Source organism: Schistocerca cancellata, chromosome 4, assembly GCF_023864275.1.
Source record: "Schistocerca cancellata isolate TAMUIC-IGC-003103 chromosome 4, iqSchCanc2.1, whole genome shotgun sequence".
Lineage (NCBI taxonomy): Eukaryota > Metazoa > Arthropoda > Insecta > Orthoptera > Acrididae > Schistocerca > Schistocerca cancellata.
The window spans coordinates 532,028,899-532,049,100 of NC_064629.1; the positions used below are offsets into that span (position 1 = coordinate 532,028,899).

The window sequence follows — 20,202 nt, forward strand, 5'->3', positions numbered from 1 at the left end:
AACGGACAAAGCGATACTTATTTTGAACAGTACGACTTTCGTTCAACCAATACGTCACTGCTTTTTCTTTGGCTGATAAGTTAATTGTAGTTGCTGGTGTTACTTTTGTAGATAATTGATGATGGTACGTGGCACTATCACTTGAAGAGTCTTCATGAGTAAAATTTTTGTCGGTGTCTTCGCCGTCTGTAGATTCATAGTCTGCAATATCGAGTGTTTCAGTTGTTTCTAGCCACATGTCTGCACCATTTACATGCTCGTCTAGAAGTTTAACAACCATATCACACAACACATAGTCTTCACGCGTGCTTTCTGTTGATTGCTTCATTTGGCGTCTGTGGTATATCCCCATGGCAAGCAGCAAAACATTTACAGGGTTCGCCATCACCTGTGAGGGGAGATTTAATGTTCACCATAAAGTGGCTTGCGGAGTATAGATGAACATGTACAGAACATCTTTCACATCTCTAACCAGTTTCAGGACGGTATGTTTTGAAATACGTACCAGAAATTAAAAGGACGTGCATGCCACAGAAACGAATATTTGTTTCCCCTTTCCACCAAAACCGTGCAGCGATATTCCCCTTTAGTGAACGCTGCAATATGACAGCCGCACTTCCCGACCATGCCCACAACGCTCGCGACTTGCCATTTCCAGGGGTGGCCAGCCGTCACTGCAAGCGCCAAGCAGGAAACACAACCATTGTCGTGATTTTTTTCAAGTGACTTCCAGTTCACGTCAGCAGCTACAATTTTGCATACAGATCTTTTGCACAGTTAAATAACAATGCTAAAAAAAGCAATACATGTTTCGGCATGACAAGTTTGACCATTCCCTTGTTAGATGTGAATTACGTAACTGCTGTCATTAAGTTTTATCTATGAACACCAAAACCAGTGTATAATTCATGAAACAATGTAATGATTCAAATAGACCTCAGTTTATCATGGTTGTATCATGATAGTAGGAGTGAATAATTATTTTTAATCAGTATAGTCACCAGCTGAGTTTAAGATTTTTGCAGTACATTGAAAGATATGTGAGCTTTGTTGAAACTGTATAATACAGACAGACTTGGATTTTCATCACTCCCTCCCATCAGAAATAAAATCATGTTCATTGTTTTTATCATGCAAACTGTTAAGAGGGCAAGAACCTGTTTACTATTTGTATCTCTCTGAAACTTGTCTGTGTTTACCTTCTATAAATAACTTAAAGATAACAATGTACCAAATAGATGACGTGTTGAGTAGTTGATAGCCACATAAACAAGATTGAAGCTTTCAGACAAATCCTTACTCAGAGCTTGTATGTTGTCAACAACATCAAAAACAGTGTGAGTTGCTGTCATGTTGTGCAGTATCTTCTTATATTACCCTACCATGCCTTCCCTGCAAGTGATCGACTTTACTATTTCCTTACACAGTTTAAGTGATGTGCTGCAGTGGTAAGACAGTGTACTACATTTCAGGAGGACCACCATTCAAATCAAAATCTGGTCATCCAGGTAAAGGTTTCCCATAGGTTCCCTAAATGCAGGCAAATGCCAGATTGTTCGTTTGACTAAGATTTTGCCAGATTTCTCCACCATTCTTCCCCAATTCAGGCCTGAATGACATGTATAAAGACATTGTTGTTGAAGGGAGGTCAAACACTAATCTTTTCATCCTTCATAGTTCCGAGGGAATTTTGCAACATTATTTTTTAGTTTCTGTATATTTGAACACTACATATTGTGTCTGGAACAAATTGTGTTTTATGTGGTTATTCAATTGAATTATGGCAAAAATAAACGTACGACATATATTTATTGGAAGAATAGTAAGGAAAAATTCGATAGGCATTCAGTAAATAAAGGAACAATATTTTTTATGAAAGCTGGTTGGTTTTATTCAGGATTCCAATACACCATGTTATTCACCACTATTTCAGCTATAAAAACCCTGTTTTTCAATGTAATCTCTGTGCAAGGCAATAGCCTTTCATCACCTTACTGGCAGGGCCTATTGCCTGCATGGTACCATTCTACTGACTGACATCGGACCCAAAATCTTGCTGCATCAATAACCTCCCCATCATCCATGTACTACTTCCTGCGGAGTGCATCCTTGATTGGGACAAACTGATGGAAGATGTGAGATCCAGGCTGTAGGGAGTATGACAAAGAACATTCCAGTGAAGTTTTGTGAGCTCCTCTCAGGTGCGCAGACTTGTGTGAAGCCTTGCATTGTCACAGAGAAGAGGTTCATTTGAATTTTTGTGGTGACAAACATGCTGAAGGCATTTCTTCAATTTCCTGAGGGCAGCACAATACACTTCAGAGTTGATCATTGCACAATAAGGGAGGACATCAGACCACCGTAAGGGAGGACATCAAACAGAATAACCCCTTCAGAGTCCCAGAAGACCACCACCATGACTTCGCTGGCTGAGGGTGCGACTTCGAACTTTTTCTTCGGAGGAGAAGTGGTGAGGCGCCACTCCATGGATTGCTGTTTTGTTTTCAGTTTGATGTGATGAACCCATGTTTTATGTCCTGGGATGATATTTAACAAAAATTTGTCACAGTCAGCCTCATAATATGCAAGCAGTTCGGCACAGATGTTCATTCGTTGCTCTTGATGGTCTTCTGTTATAGTCCAGATCACAAATTATGGCAGTTAATGGAGGTCGAGTCATGGATGGGGACTGCATTGTTGACAGTTCCGAGGGACAGTTGCGGTATGCATTTAAATGTGTTTTGCCCATGAACAAAACATGTATCCTGAAAATTATGTCTCACGCTTGCTTACGTAGAATTCGTCACATGCCACCACCATCAGCAATGACAACTCATTACAAATGAAATAAAGATTTAGTAACTGACTAGCTAGGATCATGTTTAATGCTTGCAATAGCTATGACATTCACAGAAGAGTACTCTGAATACTACAGAATGTTTTCTGGCTGTCGGAATTTGTGTGATGTAAGTGCACAGAACAAGCTGAAACTCAACCATCATTTGTGACTCCAACTTTAGGTGACAAGGAACTCAGCAGGCACACACCTTTGAGTACCCAACTAGTGGATGAGTCTTTCAGCACTACCAACAGAGACATCCAGTTGTGCAGCGAGGTGATCCATTGATCATCCCAAAATGAGTGTGTCCACTCCGCTTACCAACATTGCAGGAATCACAGCTGTGTGTGGTCGGCCAGCATGCGGAAGATCGGACAGGTTTGCACGACCTTGTTGTGATGATGACAGATACCTCACCCAACGAGTCACCTTGCTTTTTTTCACTGCCAGATCTCCGTAGACATTCTGCAGCAATCACCTATGAGTATCTGCAATACTGTGATTTTCCGGTAAAGGAAACTTAGTGATAGCTCTCTGCTTAGAAAATACCTTTGCTACAGACACCATTTTGAAGGCTTCATGTAGCGCTTTCACCTATCAGAACTTCATGAAACTGTAGCAGTTTAAGTGGGAATATTCCATGATGCCCTAAAACAAATTCCACATTTTTTCAACCAAAATTGGCTGAGAAAAAAAAGTGTTGCCTTACTTATTGACTACTCCTTGTAATTCACCGATAAAAGAGTTCACAAATAAAACTTTAGTTTCAGGCATCCTTTAGTATTTCTATTTTCTGGACCCTTATCAAGTTGGATTAATGTAAGACAGAGAGAAGATCCAAACAAGGAGCTGCTACAGTGTAAACTTTTGCAGCTAGAAATATCACACTTATTTTAATATATCGGGCTATTACGCCATTGTCAGATGAATATTGTACTGAAACCGAACATGTCATCCCCATCTGCTGAAGACGTCTTCAAGAGGATTGTAGCTTCTTTGAAGGTCTGAAGCACACCTGTCTCACTGCTAACTGAAGTGAAATTTCAACCACATGCTCTCGCCCAGAGGTGTGACATCACATGTTTTGAATACTTGACCACAACTGACCGTTGTCAGTTGCTGTCATCTGCTGTTGTCATCACCCCATTGTGGAAGACTCGTACACATCTTCTTCAGCTCTGGAATCCAGGTGTCATTCAATTTTAAACCCCCTTCTGTCCGATTAAAAATATTGTGGTGTTTAGCAGTTGCCATGGCCTCCCCTCCCACTTTTATAAAAAATGTGTCCAGTGGTCTCCTGGCTGCAAAGCATGTACCACAGCAACTGATCTGTTTCTCCCCTTCTGCGGTTGCCCTTGTGTTGTTCGAAGTCAATTTTCAACCATTCTTTTGATAGTGCCCATGTACACATCCCCACAGTTACACAGAATTCTGTAAATTTCTTCTTTTTCCAGCAGTTTGTAAACATCCATGGCCAACTTAAGATGTTCCTGTATCTTTCAGGTGGGTTTGTAGATCATAGCAACATTCCATTTTATCAGGATTTTTCCTATGTGCTCAGTAATGTCTTTAATGAATGACAGGAAAATCTTGGATTTCACAGGCACCTATACATTGCTATGAGGCCATTTCTACATAATAAAAACATATCATCTACATAATGGCACCAAATATAAACTGCCAACAAAAAACTGAATCCATGCTTCCATCACAAAGGTGATATTTTTGTGTTGTGGAGGCATGGCAGAGAGGAACTAGGTTGTTTACATGCACATCTCAATAAGATCAATACAAAGAGTCAGTTTAGTACGGAAGAGAAGGTAAATGGAAGATTACATTTTCTTGATGTGCTAGTCTTCAAGAAAGAGGATGGTAGCTTTGGCCACTGGAAAGTGATGCACACAGACCGTTACCTAGACCAGGATTCAAATCACCACCCATGACAAAAGCAAGGTGTTATAACAAACATTAGTGGATAGAGCAAGGAAGGTCTGTGAACTGGAGCTGCTCGATGTGGAATTGAAATACCTCACCAGTGTGTTGCTCAAGAACAGATATTCATCCCTTGAGATATAAAGAATGTTAAGACAACCATGAAAAGATCATAGCGGTCTACAGACTTCTGTGGAATGCAAGGTTTTCTTGCCATTCATTAAAGATGTTACTGAACACAGGAAAAATCTTGATCAAACGGAATATCACTGTAATCTACAGACATGCAAAAGATACAGGAATGCCTAAAGTTGGCCAAGGACACTCATAAACCACTGGGAAAAGCAGGAATGTACAAGGACCCGTGTAGTTGTGGGGACATGTACATGGGTAACACCGGAAGAACAGTCAGAAAATGAATAGAACGATACAAGGGTAACTATTGAAGGGGAGAAACACACACATTAGCTTGCAAAACATGCTCTGCAGCCAGGAAACCAGCAGATTTGCTTTGATAAAGGTCAGGTACTGGCAGCCACAAGCCGATACCATGAAATACTATACAAGGAGTACCAATAGAAATTGTTTAAAAAAAAGAAACAATATTTTACTTAGAAGGCTCGGAAGGAGGAGAGTGTAAATCTGAATGACATCTTGATTCCCTTGCTGAAGCAGATGCGTACCAGTCTTCCACCGAGGGATGACAGCAACCGACAATGGACAATTGTGGTCACATATTCAAAACACATGATGTCACACCTCTTTGTGGGAGCACTTCAGTTAGTAGCAAGCCAGGATGTGCATCAGACCTTCAAAGAAACTACAGCATTCCTTGAAGATGTCCTCCACAGATGCGTATGAAACATTGGGTTTAAATATGAAATTCATGTGACCACAGCATAATAGCCTCAATATTGCTGTTACACACTTCACCACAAGTTTGTAAAATTGGCAATGAACTCCAGTGGGAGACACTATAGGAGAGGCACTGTGTAGTATGTAGTGACTTACTCACAAAAATTGTGAGAGCTCACCTTTCAGTTTACATCTAGAAATATATGCTTCAGTTGTTCCAGTACACTATATATCCTCTGCCACACAGATACATGAGCCATGCATCAAGCCTGTGCGGCCTGCCTGGGACTGTAGCCACGGCTGCCAGGTGAGCCTCGACTTGCACTTTTCGGTCAACCGGTGGAGCCGCACTGAGACCCGCTGGGCTGTGTGGTGCCCCACCAGAGCCCAAGTCTGCCCGGGAGTCGATGTGACTCAGCTGCTTGTCAAGTTGAGCACCCATCAGGCACTACACTATTATGGACGTGAAATGAAATCTCTGTGGCCCGTTTGCAAGCAGTTTTTTACTTCACACAGTATTTACAGATACAGTATTTTACCTCAGGTCTTGTATTAAATTAACTGATGGCTGTAACATCAGGAACAAGAAGATTCCCTAAATCTCCTCCATTGCTTGTAACTGGTAAATCAACAAATTGTTACATGCATGTGAAAAAACTCTGTACCTTACGATGCATTGAAAGTAGGTAATTTTTTTTAAGGACATCCTACCAGTTATCGGAATTTTGCAGTACTGTGTGAGGAAATGGCAAGAATTTAGAATTTTTTATTGATATACAAGGAAATTAGGTGGTTATTTTGTGGCAGAACTGTTCTCATATTGTATTAAGTGTATCTTTTTCTCATTAGCTACACTTTTCCCAGGGCACAGTCTGGTTTCAGATTGTGGCTTATTTGGCAACAATTTTCTTAAAAATCAACAGTTTAAATTTATTACAGCAGGGACCATATGCACATATTTGTACTGTGCAAGACCATACTGAATTGTTCATTAAAAACCTTACAATTTGGGAAAGCTGTTTGAATTCCAATGAAATTTAGTGCTTCGGCACTCTTCGTGATTTCCTAACAGAAATTCATCTGTCAGACAAAAATGTCAAGACTACAATTAAAGAACATATGAAAGGACTATTTCCATGTTCTGTGTAGTAGTAACAACTGGATTCACAATCTCTTGGGAGAAACAAGAATTTTAGAATCCACATTAAGTGTAAATTAAAATGAGCAGCTTCTCAAAAATCTCCAGTGACTTTAAGTTATAAAGTGGTAAAAGCTTCGTTACCTTTTTTATCCACAAATTCATGCAAAAAGACTTTTCCATGTTACAGTTTTAATAAAAATAAATAAAACAACAAACTTCTCACTGAAAGTAATTTTGTAGTTCCTGACTTCAAAGTTATGTGCCTTGCAAAGCAGGCAGATCCTTCTCATTAAATTCCAAGAAAGGATTGAGCCAGTTAATTCCATAATGAAAACTTGTAGGTTAACAGAAATATGTAAAATACTTTAGTATTGCCTACTAAACTTACTCATTGTATTAAAAGCCCCTAATTGAAATGTAAACTTTATAAAATCATTATGGCTGTTAAACCATTTGCTTGCAATTCAGTTATTTGCATGTTACAGAAAATAATTAAAAAAGATAGAGGGGGGGGGGGGAGAGGCAGGGGTTTGCACGTATCAGATTTTTGCGAAACAGTGTCACATGTCGAAAAAGTTTAGAAACTGCTGCTCTTAGGTACCTGCAAAAATATATATATGACACTGCAGTTGTACGAAGCAGCCCCTAAATTATCTCTTGGGTACAAATATATTTGTTAAAATTTAATGCTGAAATAGTGTAAGAGCACAAACTACAGACAATAAATACGTACAAACTTCATTGAAAATTTCCTTCTTCAAGTAAATAAAGAAATATTCCTCTTCTCATAATGCTATAACAGCCTCCTGGAAATTTATTCCCAAAACAAGGCATTAACCTTAGAGGTTTATGATAATGAAAATAGTGTGTTATGGAAATGAATGTGAAACTTACATTGCTACTTTAGTGCACCATAAGTAGGTCATTCACATTTTCCATAGCTATTCTATTACATTTATTGTGAATAACAACCACAGCTCTACTAAATATCCTCTCACTGGAAGCACTAGACACAGGTTTACATAGAACTTCTTGTGCCTCTTGCAACGGTCCAGGATAAGTTGTTGCTCTTGATTTCCACTTCTCCTGAAGTGACTGTCCCTGATCTAGTTTTCCCATTAACAGATACATGGGAACTTCGACAGTTTCCTCTTCCTCCTCATCCCAATGCAAGTTTTGAAAGCATTGATGGTGAGGCTTCATCCTCTGTATTACATTCTGAAATTAATACAACATTCCTGCATGGAGGATAAATATGTTATATCACATAGCTGCTAATAAATTTGGTGCAGTGTTCGCACAAATGTACATCTTTTCACTATTATATGATCAAACTTAAATTTGCTTAGCAAACCTACATAACATTGCATTTACCTTGAAGTGCACCACACTTGAAACATGGGTGTGGATGGCGTGAACTTCCTCTTTCTTTGTTACTGAGAGTTGCTTCATGTGATGTGCCTGTGTTACTAGAAATAATGCAAGCAAATGCACAGGCTTTATTTCCATTTTTTCACGTAAGAAATTCAGAGTCCATGCTTTCAGCAGCGCTATTTCCTGAAAATAATTGACAATATTGAGGCACACTGTCTTCTTCAAATATAATCTCTCATCCTGTTGCAGGTATTTAAAATATATGACCAAAAATTTAAATTTTATGTGGTTACATATCCATTTTTCATATTTGTGTGTTCTTATCTCACTGTCTGCTTCATTCTCAGCCAAGTGCTTCTGTAGTTAGTACACATATGGCACAACCAACTTCAGGGTTGGGGGTTGGGTTGTTTGGGGGAAGAGACCAAACAGCGAGGTCATCGGTCTCATCGGATTAGGGAAGGAAGTTGGCCATGCCCTTTCAGAGGAACTGTCCCGACATTTGCCTGGAGCAATTTAGGGAAATCACGGAAAACCTAAATCAGGATGGCCAGATGCGGGATTGAACCGTCGTCCTCCCGAATGCGAGTCCAGTGTGCTAGCCACTGCGCCACCTCCCTCGATAATTAGAGGGTCAGACCACTGTTAACTTTCATAGCCTCAGTACTTCTTGAAATACTTCAAGAAACTGAATGAATTTGTCATCCACCTGGCAATGGCAGCTTTTGAAAGTGTATTTTTCCGAATTCACATAAAACTTCAGCATTTTGTTCGTGCTGCAGAAACATAGATTTTAGTATGACATACAAAGTATTTCAGTGAGTACGTACATTCTGCTTTATGGTAGAACTGCAACTGTGAGTTTTTCGTATGGCCACTACTTTTTAAATAAGTTGCAACATTTTTTGTTGTTGCTTCCAATGACACTTATACATTAGGACTCTATTCTTGCAACCATTTATCCTTACGAGTGTGGTGTAGAACAGTGCTAAGGGAGTAAATATTACACAGAAGGTGACAGTAGTTCTCAGTTGCCTTTTCCACATCCCCCCCCCCTACCCCCCCCTCATCCCCCACCCCCAACACACACTTGGTAATGAATGTAACCCTTAACAGGTGGCTTGCAAATATTCCTAACTTCCTCATGTTAGTTTTAATTTCCTCCCGTATATTTATAGCACTTTTCTCCACAACAGGTGGGAACTCCACTATAAACAGTACCCTAATTTTCCACTGCAACTATCGCAAGACTGAATGCATAGTTAGTGTCAAATAATGCATTTTCGTGTGTATGTGTCTGTCGACATGTCAGCTGTACATGCGCACACACCCATTCTCTATATCCTGCAATACGAGGAGGACCATAGCCACATGGTATTCATCTTCTGTTCTTTTAACAATGTGAGAAATTGTTGATGTGTGAGGAAGCACATCTCTTCCACTTGCAATACGGTACTGTGCTCCTAGTTCTATCAGTATCTGTGCAAGATCTTGAAAGCCTTCCCCTGCAACTATGTTGAATGGCCACAGACTTGTGGCACACATTCTTATGCACTTGTTCAGGACAGCGGATTTTGCTGATGCTGGAATGTTGCTATTATTATTGACGTGATTATTAGGAGAAGCTTTTCAGGTATTAAAGTGTCGTAACAAGGGTACTGGTACTCCCAATGCGGACAGCTAATAACATACAGCAGCCACTACAGCCTGCAAAACCTACAGATTTACTTTAATTATCTACAACCTGTGTAAAAAATTTTCCTGTCATACTATCTCCTGATTTCTTCAGACGAGTGTAGTTCCGTTCTCCAATTTCAAGGAAACTTCTTTTTTCTCTTCCACACATTCTCTAATCATTGGGTGATGGGAGGAGCTTTGCTGTTCAGTGTGTATTTCTGACAATAATAATAATAATGTATGATAACTGAAAAGCACTATCAAGAAAAACAAAACAGTTGTGAGTCGCTTACTCTCTGACCACTTCAGTCTCTTGTACTGAACTGTCTCCGTACGGCTGCATTACTTGGTCACATACAAGCAGATTTTAGCAACAGAGAACAGATATTTCCAGTGGATCCTGGAACAGCTGCAGTCCCTGCCTCTGTGTCAGTGGAGCCTCAACATTGAGGCCGTCAGCTGCAATTATCAGAACTGCTGATCTGGCCTCATCAGCTGGGTGCACACATGTGGATTTCTACAGCAACAGGCCAGGCCGCTACCAGGAAGTCTCTGAGTTTTCCTGTGATTTCCATATGACAGCAAGTTCTAGTTGCTTCCAGTATGGTGAAGGAGTGACCATGTCAAAAATCTTATAAAATTATACTGCAAAAGTTTGTAGTTGTGGTAAATGACCCAGGAACATTACAAAAGCTAGAATATAAAAAAAATAGGACAGAGGAAGAGCTAGATGAAACATTTATAGACAGTAATTCAACTGTGGTCCAAAGAGCAATAAAAACTTAGCTACAAAATTTGAGATAAAGTTTCAGAAAATATCTTAGGAAGGTGAATTCCTTAGAAAGAAGTGATAAAGGAAAGGATGAATTGTATAAGCCAGTAAAAAATTACTTGTACTATGTTCGGTATTGTATTTCTCATTACTGTGTTACATCCATTATTTTACAAGTATTAAGAGCTATTTCACTTTGTAGAGGATCAAGAACATTCTCCTCCTAGCATGTCAGATCTTCACAATTGTCAAATGATTCAAAATGCAAATCTGCTCATTTGTGGCCAGTCATTCCCAGTGCTGTTTGTTTCTCTGTTGCAATGAGCCTTGTAGATTCTCATGCTTGACCAGGTAACCGAACAATCAGCGGGCCTCAACAATGCCTTGTGGCCCAAGCGCTCTATTCCCAATACAGTTGAGCTTGACTACTCGTGGTGCAGGCAACAGAACAGAATGGTTGGCCACGGATGTGTTGCCACATGATGGCGTATAGAATACAGTTCTAAATAACAACTGAAATGTTATTCTAGTGTTCCTACAAAAGTATAGCTTAGATTTTTTTTACTGACTCAATTTTCACTTATGTTTCCATATAATTATGCAAACATTTTAAAATGCCACAAGAAGAATATAAATGAAACGTAACTTTCAGTTCAAAGCAGCAGAGGGAGAATACATGTACCTTGTAAAAATAGTGGCACGCAAAGATTTCTTTGAAAAGGTAGTGCCAGTGGAGCATCTGCAGCCCCTTTGGTACTTCTTACGAACACACATGATGAGTCGCCGCAACAGGATTGTGCCACAACTCGAGTAAGTTGCAATTGTTAAAAATTTTTGGCAATCAATAACTTTAGGTCACTAGATTTTTTTCATTCAACAAATAAATGTATGTATAATGTGGAAAATGAATACTTTATTATTTTATTTTTTTATTTATATTTTCCTCATGTATCAAAAATGCTTTTTCTGTAGGCAATGGATTCCTGGTTGTGGGCCTCGCCTAATAATCAAGGGTAGAAGTATATTCGACCAGTTTGGTGATTTAAACCCACCTGAACTGTTATCATTATTTAAGGAATTTATTAGTTGGCCTGAGTTTTATCAGAGTAATTTCTTGTCGTCCATGGAAACAAATTTCATGAAGACAGAACTGATGTCAGATGAAGTTGACAGCTCATCACACTACCCTGCTGATGGAGATGCTGAACCTGAACCTGATGCTGATACTGTGTTACAGTGTGAAGAAACATAGTGTGAAGTTATGTTATACTTACAGTGTTCATTGTATTTCATCATTGTACACAGAACCCTAGAGATCAAATGTATCTTTTTAATAAAAGAAGTGGAAGAAATGTAAATTTGCTGTTGTACAGCACAAAAAATTAAAATTATGTAACCATATTACCAAAAACCTAACAGTATTATTTTTAAATGAAAACGTTAAGCCTTTGTCAGAAGCTGAAAAAGAAAACAGGATACAGAACAATAGTATTTACACAGAAGGTTGTTGAAAGTGACAAACATGTGAAGTCTGAGAATAATAAGAGTGTTAAGAGCAGAACAAAATCCAAGTAATAGAATGCAGTAGCTAACAATCATAGGTAGCAATCCACTAGTGAGATGAATATATTTTAATTCCAAAGAGAACTAAATAAAAAATAAAAATGTATTTGGAGGAATAGAGGGGATGGGGGGGGGGGCTGAGGTACAGAGAGCAGCAAGGTCATTTCTTTAGTAGTAAGTTGTCTAACATTTTCTCACACTAACATACAAGAGGTAAATGAAAGAAAAGCATCAAGTGAAGGTAATGGTAGGTAGAAGAAATGAAATTAAGAGCAGTGACATAAATTTTCAAGTTTGCAGTAAAGTTAATATTGATATATGTGCTGTTTCAGCTGCTTCCATAGCTATCTTCTTCAGGTTTGGTCTTAGTTGCTCTCTGTCTGCATGCCAACCAAACTGTCCAGGCAATTAGAAATTTATATCTGCACTTGTTTAAGGATGAATGCTAAGGAAGCTGTTAAAATTTTGTGTTATATAATATTAATTCCAATGAAAACTCTAAAATCAATTAATTATTAGGTTTGCTGAGAAGGTTAAATGATGAGCTTAGTGCAAATTTAAGCCTTAAAGGCTAGGAGAAACTAGATTTTTATTAGAAGTTTTGACTGCTCTGCAGTTTCAGTGCATTTATGAAATGATTAGTGATCTGACTGAGTTGGAAGTAAATACATTCTGCAGCACGAGACTGTGTTTTCAGCAGAGAATGTAAAACTGTGTATCATCATTGAGTTTCTTATGGTGGCCATATCAATGTAAAATATTCTGCAGAGCTTACACTTGAATTTATAGGCTACTTACTTTGCTTCCCATGTCTGAACAAGAACTTCTAAACTCTCATCTTCCAAAACATAGCAGGTTTAATAGCCTTGTCATTGCATAAAGGTACATTTTTTACTCTGAAAGCAAATTCCGTCCTTGGGCGCATGAGGAAATGTGCAAATGTCTTGTTTCTCTGCATTCACACTATTCATCTTCAGAGCAGTCCCATTTAACCATGTTTGCTTTTTTTGTGACTTGTGCCCATTTATTCTATGCCCTCCATGTACCATACTGCAGTTGTTGCCAAAATGTGATTTCCTCTTTGGGATGCAGGTTCGTATTTTGCAGAGAATCCCAAGTTAGTTTACATGTAATATTGTTACACATATTTTTCCATTAAAGTCAATGCAGATTTTTTAAAATGACATAGTATGATTTAGGCTGTCTCCCAAAGTATTTTGGGTTGGAGCGATGACTTAGTCTAATCCCTCTCCATTCTGTTTCCAGCTGTCTCCTGGCTTCTCTATTACACAGGTGAAATGCACTTATTCAGGTTTTTACTTGATTAGGTTACAGACGATTTTCCTAATAGTTTTTCCCCAAGGTTTTCGAAGCCTATACCAGTTTTCTTTCAACCTCTTCAAATGTTCGTCGTTGAGGAGTGATAGCAGTGTTGTCTGCATATATGAATCCTTGAATTTCTGGCTGGTGTGGCTGGTCATTTGTGTATGTATAAATTGCACAGAATAGAGGAAAGTACACTCCCTTGGATTCTCCAAATACTTTTCTTCCATTGGAGAGTTACATAAAATCTTCTATTCTGCAGCACCTCTCGTAGCATGTAAGTCAGTCAGGTGTCCTATGTTATTTCATAGACCTCCATGAAGAGCCATCACTGGTTTACTGTGTCATATGCAACAGAGAGGTCAGCTAAGACAGCAGCAGTTATAAATTGCTTTTCAAAACTATCTTCTGTGTGTTAAATCAGATTTAGTATTTGACTACATGATTTCCCTGGTCTAAAACCAGCTTGTTCAGGGATAAGTTTTGTATCAATTTTGGTTGCTATTCTTGACAGATTCATCCTTTCAAATAGTTTGTATAGGTGGCAGGTTAAGGAAATAGGATAGAATTATTTGGCTCAATCTGCTCTTTGCCAGGTGTTGTAATGATACTACATGTGCGTTCCTCCACAGTTTTCCAAATATCTGTTCGTCATCCTCACTAGCCAGTCTTTACTTTTTGGACCAAACTGCTTTATTTGTTTAGCTTGTATTTTATCAGGGCCTGCTGTTTTTCCAGTTCTAGTATTGCTCTTCCCAGTTCTTTAGGTAAGATTGGAGTGTCTTGAGATTCACTCCCTCTTCCTATGCTTTGCTCGAGATTCAGTCTAGTCGCTTTCTGTCTTGTCTTTCTGTTCAGTAGCAGATGGTGAGCAGTCTGGTTCGGATTAGCGTTTGTGCTCAGCAGCAGACTTCTAGCGTCATTGATAACAAATTTTATTAGTTTCCATGCTGTTGACTGTTCTGTTCCGTACTCAGATCAAATAGTAATTTAGCCCATCTTTGCCTTCTTTGTTCAGTGATGTTTCAGAGTAGTTCTTCTCCTGCTTCAATTCTATGTACTGAGAAAGAATCTGCGTTGTATTTGCTATGATAGTCGCATTTGGAAGGTGCATACTCTGACAACTCCAGAAACAGTACAAGAGATGAGACAATGTCAAAAAACTTGGGTAGCTCAGATGGTAGAGTACTTGCCCATGAAAGGCAAAGGTCCCGAGTTCGAGTCTCGGTCCAGTTTTAATCTGTCAGGAAGTTTCATATCAGTGCACACTCCACTGCAGAGTAAAAATCTCATTCTGGAGACAATGTTTAGAGGCACCTGTTTGTGGTGAAAACTTTTGCCCAATTTCATCATTTTTAAAAAGTTATTTCGGTATATTTTTCGCTGGTTTCTTTTCCATTTCTTCAATAATTTCGCTAAATTTTATTTCCGCTTTTCAGCAGTAAAAGGTAAAGGAAATACATTTATGGCACATTTGCAGTGAAAAATCTTTTATTTTACATAAATTGAAAAAGCATAAAAGTTATAAATCTTATTAAAACACAAATACCAAATCATGAAAGTTTGGAAAACATTCCTGTCCTAGTCTATGTACACAACACACAAGTCAGTCTGAGAAAGACAAGGATACCATGAGTTCCATATTACTGGGAGTCAGATCTGTTCTCCTGTCAGACATTACATTGCAATATCTAGAAAATGATCTCTTACTATCAACATTACTGACTGGGATCCACAAAGCCTTCACTGCAGCTTCCACAAAAAGTCCATACTCTGCTTTCAGGGAAAGAAGAATACCAATCACATCAACATCTTTACTTTCTCTACAAGAACTGACTGCTAAATCCCTAAACAATGTGTATGGTACAAGAAATTCTGACGTTGGAAGTTCTTGTAGAATGAGAATTTTCTTTATCAGCTGAGAGATTTCAGCACTGTCTAAATTGCCTTTTATTATGTTTCTCGGATCAAACAATTTACCTATAGAAGAAATGACAATTTTTCCTGTATCACACTCCAAGTGGTGTAGTTCCGTAAGACTTACTCTACCTACAGACTGGAAGAGTGATGTTAACTGTACTTGCATATGCTCTGGCAGTTTAAGAAGTTTTTCTGAGGTTGTCTCGAAAAAAAAAAATGCATCCTCTAGGAACTTAAAGCTCTTTGCAAGGTCACCAAGCTTAGACTGCAGAAGATGAATTAACGGTATCTTGGAGCCCTCTAATGTCAGCAGCAAATTGCAACATTTTGAGCAGTGCTCAACAAGAAAAATAGCTTGGCATTGAATTTTTTTTGCTTCAGTAGAAGTCAAAGCTTTAAAATAATTGACAGCTACATTCTCGTCTTCAACAGTTTCAACAAATTCTACTGTATTACAGAGATATTCTCCAAGGTACTGAACACCTTCAAACTGTGAGTTCTATCTGGTGATGACAGGAATAGGGAAAAGTTTAGCTTTTGTGGGTACACCTACATATTTCTGAGCTAAGAACTGAATGTATGCATGCTTTCTCTTTCGGGTATTAAGGAAGATGTGTTTTGTCTGCAAAACACAATGGTTCAAATCACAAAGTTGCATAGCCCACATATTGTCAACCAAATTTAATTTATGAGCCCAGCATTGTGTGTGTACTAACCCTTCTGCAACTAAAACCCTAACTGCATTTATACACTTGCCCATACAATGGGCTGAATCTGAAGTTATAGAAACTACATTTCTGTACTGAATTTCAAGTTTCTGTATTATACTCATAATTGCTTGCGCACATTCTGTAGCATTTGCATTAACTTTCACTTCCCCTGACAAATAATTTCTGGACTGCACCATCGCCACAACTAAGTACTTTTATCAGAACCACGAACACACACGCCCTTTTCTGTCTGTCGTTTCATCACAAAGAATTGAAACTCTTTCGTCTTTCACGGCTCCTTTTAATTTTTCTTCTTCTTCTTTGATGATTCGAGGTATGTAACATTCCCGTAGTCTAACAGGTGAGGGTAAGTCTCCAGCACCTTAAAAATGTCAATAGAACTGCTATTAGAGTACTATGTAACGAATTAAATTACCACATTACCCAATTATAAGACTTTTTTATGAGGTTGCTCGAGGAAAAACTATTTTTAATATAGGCCTATTCTGACCAACAAAAATTATTGGCTATCGAGATTACCTAATCTTTGCTGCGATTAGCAGACGGTAAATTAATTACTACACAAACCTGGTATGTACACTCCTGGAAATTGAAATAAGAACACCGTGAATTCATTGTCCCAGGAAGGGGAAACTTTATTGACACATTCCTGGGGTCAGATACATCACACTGACAGAACCACAGGCACATAGACACAGGCAACAGTGCATGCACAATGTCGGCACTAGTACAGTGTATATCCACCTTTCGCAGCAATGCAGGCTGCTATTCTCCCATGGAGACGATCGTAGAGATGCTGGATGTAGTCTTGTGGAACGGCTTGCCATGCCATTTCCACCTGGCGCCTCAGTTGGACCAGCGTTCGTGCTGGACGTGCAGACCGCGTGAGACGACGCTTCATCCAGTCCCAAACATGCTCAATGGGGGACAGATCCGGAGATCTTGCTGGCCAGGGTAGTTGACTTACACCTTCTAGAGCACGTTGGGTGGCACGGGATACATGCGGACGTGCATTGTCCTGTTGGAACAGCAAGTTCCCTTGCCGGTCTAGGAATGGTAGAACGATGGGTTCGATGACGGTTTGGATGTACCGTGCACTATTCAGTGTCCCCTCGACGATCACCAGTGGTGTACGGCCAGTGTAGGAGATCGCTCCCCACACCATGATGCCGGGTGTTGGCCCTGTGTGCCTCGGTCGTATGCAGTCCTGATTGTGGCGCTCACCTGCACGGCGCCAAACACGCATACGACCATCATTGGCACCAAGGCAGAAGCGACTCTCATCGCTGAAGACGACACGTCTCCATTCGTCCCTCCATTCACGCCTGTCGCGACACCACTGGAGGCGGGCTGCACGATGTTGGGGCGTGAGCGGAAGACGGCCTAACGGTGTGCGGGACCGTAGCCCAGCTTCATGGAGACGGTTGCGAATGGTCCTCGCCGATACCCCAGGAGCAACAGTGTCCCTAATTTTCTGGGAAGTGGCGGTGCGGTCCCCTACGGCACTGCGTAGGATCCTACGGTCTTGGCGTGCATCCGTGCGTCGCTGCGGTCCGGTCCCAGGTCGACGGGCACGTGCACCTTACGCCGACCACTGGCGACAACATCGATGTACTGTGGAGACCTCACGCCCCACGTGTTAAGCAATTCGGCGGTACGTCCACCCGGCCTCCCGCATGCCCACTATACGCCCTCGCTCAAAGTCCGTCAACTGCACATACGGTTCACGTCCACGCTGTCGCGGCATGCTACCAGTGTTAAAGACTGCGATGGAGCTCCGTATGCCACGGCAAACTGGCTGACACTGACGGCGGCGGTGCACAAATGCTGCGCAGCTAGCGCCATTCGACGGCCAACACCGCGGTTCCTGGTGTGTCCGCTGTGCCGTGCGTGTGATCATTGCTTGTACAGCCCTCTCGCAGTGTCCGGAGCAAGTATGGTGGGTCTGACACACCGGTGTCAATGTGTTCTTTTTTCCATTTCCAGGAGTGTATTTGTTCATCCTTTCTCTTAGCTTCGGGTGATCAACTTTTTACATCGGAATGTTAGCCTCAATGAAAGCTCGAGTAGTCGATAAAATTAATTTTTCTTTATCATTTTTCGCTCGTTTTGCCGCTGCAGTGACTTCTGTGAGCTAGCTTGTCTTTTTATACCAGTAGTTGTTAGCGCCTTCTCCTTGTTCTTCTTATGGGAAGAACTGTTATTAATGTGTTTCAGGCACGTGTCCTTCCTCAGCCACTCAATGCGCACATTGCAGTATTTTCACATAAGTATCTTCCTACTTTTGTCGAAAACATAAAATCCTTCTGACGAAAATTCCTTTTCTCGATCGAAAACTGTCATTACCATATTAATCATCTGTACCACGAAAACAAAACACAAAATACCACACTCAATGCACCGGCAATCCACAACGATTTCCAACATGCAATACTGCTGCATACACCGCCAGAACATTGGACATTGCAGAATGTCTTTGGAATATTCGATATATATATATATATATATATATATATATATATATATATATATATATATATATATATATATATATATGCAGATACATTAACGTCGAAACGATAGTCGGCACCTCCAGAACTCAAACAGCTGCCAAAGAGCCTGGTACTACGCATGCGCTAATCGTCAAAATAAGCGGCAGGCGACAAGACGACAGGAAATGATAGTACTGCGTATGCGCGAGTTCAAATGTCGCTCATACATGTCGCATATATGGCCAAAAAGCAATATACAAAATGTATACGCGACATGTATGAGCTCGAGGGTCCGCATACAAGTTCTGTGAATTTTTGTATGAGGTGATGTATCGCGACATGTCAAATTTACATGTCGCTCATAAGGTGCGTTTACACTGCGATTTGTATCGGCACATGTATGAGATACATGTATATGCGACTTTGCGACATGTATCGCGACTTGTATGAGTTGACAAGTATCAATTTCATACATTTAAGAGCGTGCGTTTACACTGATTTTGTATCACTGTGCGATGGCTTCCGACGACGATTTGGAAGATTTCACATTTTTATGTGCTGGTACACTTGCTCTTTTGGAAAATGATAGGAAGAAAAGGCGGAGGAAGCGTAGATGGTGGCAGAGAGAGTTTCTTCGCAAACGCGCTACTCACGAAACTTACGCAATGCTCGTTCAGGAATTAACGCTAGAGGATGGCGCATATTTTAGAAATTATGTTAGGATGAGTATGGAGGATTTCCGCGGTTTGCTATCTCTTGTTGCTCCTCTTGTGTCCAAAACCAACACAAACTTTCGGGAAGCGATTCCACCAGTGGATCATTTTGCAGTAACACTCCGTTTTTTGGCCACTGGGGATTCCTTTTCGACGTTAGTGTATCTGCATAGAATATCAAAAAGTGCCATATGCAACATTATTCTTCGTGTTTGCGAGGCCATTGTGTAAGTTTTATCCCAAGAAGTGAAGGTAAAAGTTTTATATATATATATCAAAGTATGTAATACATTATATAATTTTTTCATGCATCTGGCACGTATATCAGTTTTTTGCTATTATTCCGGCGGCCTCGCGTGATAATGTTGACAACGGATGCTAATGCCGACAATCGTGTGTGAGACGTTGGCATTAGCAATCGCGCGACAATGCAAATGTTTTGTCATGAAATCTTCGTTTTAAGAGGGCAATTACTTTTAACGAGCGGACGAGGGTACATACAAGTAACTGTCAACCAGGAACACCAGCACAAATTTTCTACCGCGCCGTTGATGTTGCCAACATAACCACATAACATGGAATAGGAACTAAAATTTTAACGGCACATACATTTTGCAGCATAAATTTCTCAAATTTTGCTGAAATGGGTTAGCTTTTAGATATTGGATCGACTGACATGCTTCACTCAGTAATACAATATCACAATTTCTGAGGACACTTTCTTCACAGTAAAGATATCCAACAACATTAATTTGTATTTAGTTTTATTAAGTAGTATTTGACAGCACATTACATGCATATTTCAACATTTATACATGTTTTTAAGGAATCCAAAAAATTATGATGCATTTGCATCTATTAGTTCATCGT

The 20,202-nt window shown here is 39.9% G+C and overlaps 2 protein-coding genes across 2 annotated transcripts in view; one reads left to right on the forward strand and one right to left on the reverse strand.

The window, feature by feature from the left end:
* The window catches only part of LOC126184648 (dimethyladenosine transferase 2, mitochondrial), a 53,545-nt gene extending 41,579 nt beyond the window's left edge, over positions 1 to 11,966 (forward strand). The window contains exons 6-7 of the mRNA XM_049927123.1: positions 11,243 to 11,400; positions 11,563 to 11,966. Coding sequence (XP_049783080.1) covers positions 11,243 to 11,400; positions 11,563 to 11,842 — 438 coding nt within the window. The 3' untranslated portion in view covers positions 11,843 to 11,966. The remainder of the gene's footprint in view (positions 1 to 11,242; positions 11,401 to 11,562) is intronic.
* On the reverse strand, positions 7,335 to 9,132 carry LOC126184649 (uncharacterized). Its single transcript, XM_049927124.1, has 2 exons — positions 8,142 to 9,132; positions 7,335 to 7,985 (listed from the first exon to the last, which is right to left on the reverse strand). The coding sequence occupies exons 1-2, from the start codon at positions 8,274 to 8,276 to the stop codon at positions 7,671 to 7,673; spliced, it is 450 nt and encodes a 149-aa protein (XP_049783081.1). The 5' UTR covers positions 8,277 to 9,132; the 3' UTR covers positions 7,335 to 7,670.
* Positions 11,967 to 20,202: the final 8,236 nt, after the last annotated feature.

What these genes read in the sequence shown, in the direction of transcription:
- LOC126184649 (XM_049927124.1), bottom strand. Translation starts at nt 8,276, where the DNA reads ATGGAAATAAAGCCTGTGCATTTGCTTGCATTATTTCTAGTAACACAG. An exon ending in CAAGTGTGGTGCACTTCAAG is followed by an intron (nt 7,986 to 8,141) that starts GTAAATGCAATG and finishes TATTAATTTCAG; the next exon opens with AATGTAATACAGAGGATGAA.